This window comes from Etheostoma cragini, chromosome 19 (assembly GCF_013103735.1).
Source record: "Etheostoma cragini isolate CJK2018 chromosome 19, CSU_Ecrag_1.0, whole genome shotgun sequence".
Lineage (NCBI taxonomy): Eukaryota > Metazoa > Chordata > Actinopteri > Perciformes > Percidae > Etheostoma > Etheostoma cragini.
In genome coordinates this window covers 81,006-82,311 of record NC_048425.1, presented here as the reverse complement: position 1 = coordinate 82,311, position 1,306 = coordinate 81,006, and the positions used below count along the sequence as shown (strand labels likewise).

The window sequence follows — 1,306 nt, the reverse complement described above, 5'->3', positions numbered from 1 at the left end:
CTCATGTGAGCCAGTTTCGTTTTAGTGCTTGATGGTTTCTGCGACTGCACTTGGGGACACATTCAAAGTTTTTGTAATTTTCCGGACCGACTGCCCTTCATTTCTTAAAGTAATGATGACCTCGTTTCTCTTCTCTTATCCGATTGGTTCTCGCCATCATATGAATTCTACCAGTCGTCCAATAGGCTGTCGGCTGTGTATCAACCTGACTTCTGCAAAACACACCTGATGATCTCAACTCCATTAATAAGGCAAGAAACCCCACTAATTAACCCTGACAAGGCCCACCTGGGGGGGGGGGACCATTTCAGGTGCCTGTCAGTGTTCAGTGTTTTTTTTTGCCAGTGACCTGCTCAGATTAATGTTAATTAGATTAATAAATATTAGATAGGTGTCTGACAACATTATGGGATGGATCCCTGAAGCGATAGACATTTAAAACCTCTTTGAGACCTTTCTGTTTAACCAGGAACAGGTCTAACTTCGTTAGCACTAAACCCACCAAACTCCATTTAAAAAACAGTACTTTTAGCGTGCATAGAGCTAACATATCTTCACATGTTAATTTGGTAAACTTTGTGTTTATTTCAACCAAAGCTAGAGTTGTGATGGTTTGCAAAGTGGGAAGACGACACAAACCGGCTTTTAATAGTTTTATTCACTTTATGTCGAGTTTGAATGAGGTTTGCTTTACGATGCTAAAATCACTGATTATTTACATGGAGTCTGGTGGGTCTAAAGAAATTATCTTAATCTTTAACAGAAAGGTCGACCTCCTAAGAAATCCATCCCATAATGTTGTCAGACACTCTGCCTCCATGGTAGTCTACAACGGCCATGGATGATTTTTTATGCACCGTTATCTCGTGATAACGACTCATTAGTTTGTTATCTCGACATAAGAAATTTTAAAAGAAGAATTTATTAAGACAACGAATTAATTAATAACACGTTCGGCTTGAATTCAAAATAATGCGACGAACGGCCTCTGTAGCGCCGCTGGCTGCAGATGATATATTATTTATATATTACATATTATTTAAATTATATATTATATTTTATTTAAATTATATATTATTTATATATTACATATTATTTAAATTATATATTATATTTTATTTAAATTATATATTATAAGCTGCACAATTGCTCCATTAACTTACATTGAACGCTCAAACCAAGCTTCCTTCAACAACTTCCTGTCAAAACAATGGATGATGATGATGAGGATGATGAGGAAGAGGAGGATAATGATGATGATGATGAGGAAGAGGAGGATAATGATGATGATGATGAGGAAGAGGAG

At 36.4% G+C, this 1,306-nt stretch overlaps 1 protein-coding gene across 1 annotated transcript in view; it reads left to right on the top strand.

Annotated features, from left to right (window-relative positions):
* Positions 1–795: 795 nt before the first annotated feature.
* LOC117935139 (serine/arginine repetitive matrix protein 1-like) overlaps positions 796–1,306 on the top strand; it is a 4,407-nt gene continuing 3,896 nt past the window's right edge. Inside the window, exon 1 of the mRNA XM_034857269.1 lies at positions 796–821. Coding sequence (XP_034713160.1) covers positions 796–821 — 26 coding nt within the window. The remainder of the gene's footprint in view (positions 822–1,306) is intronic.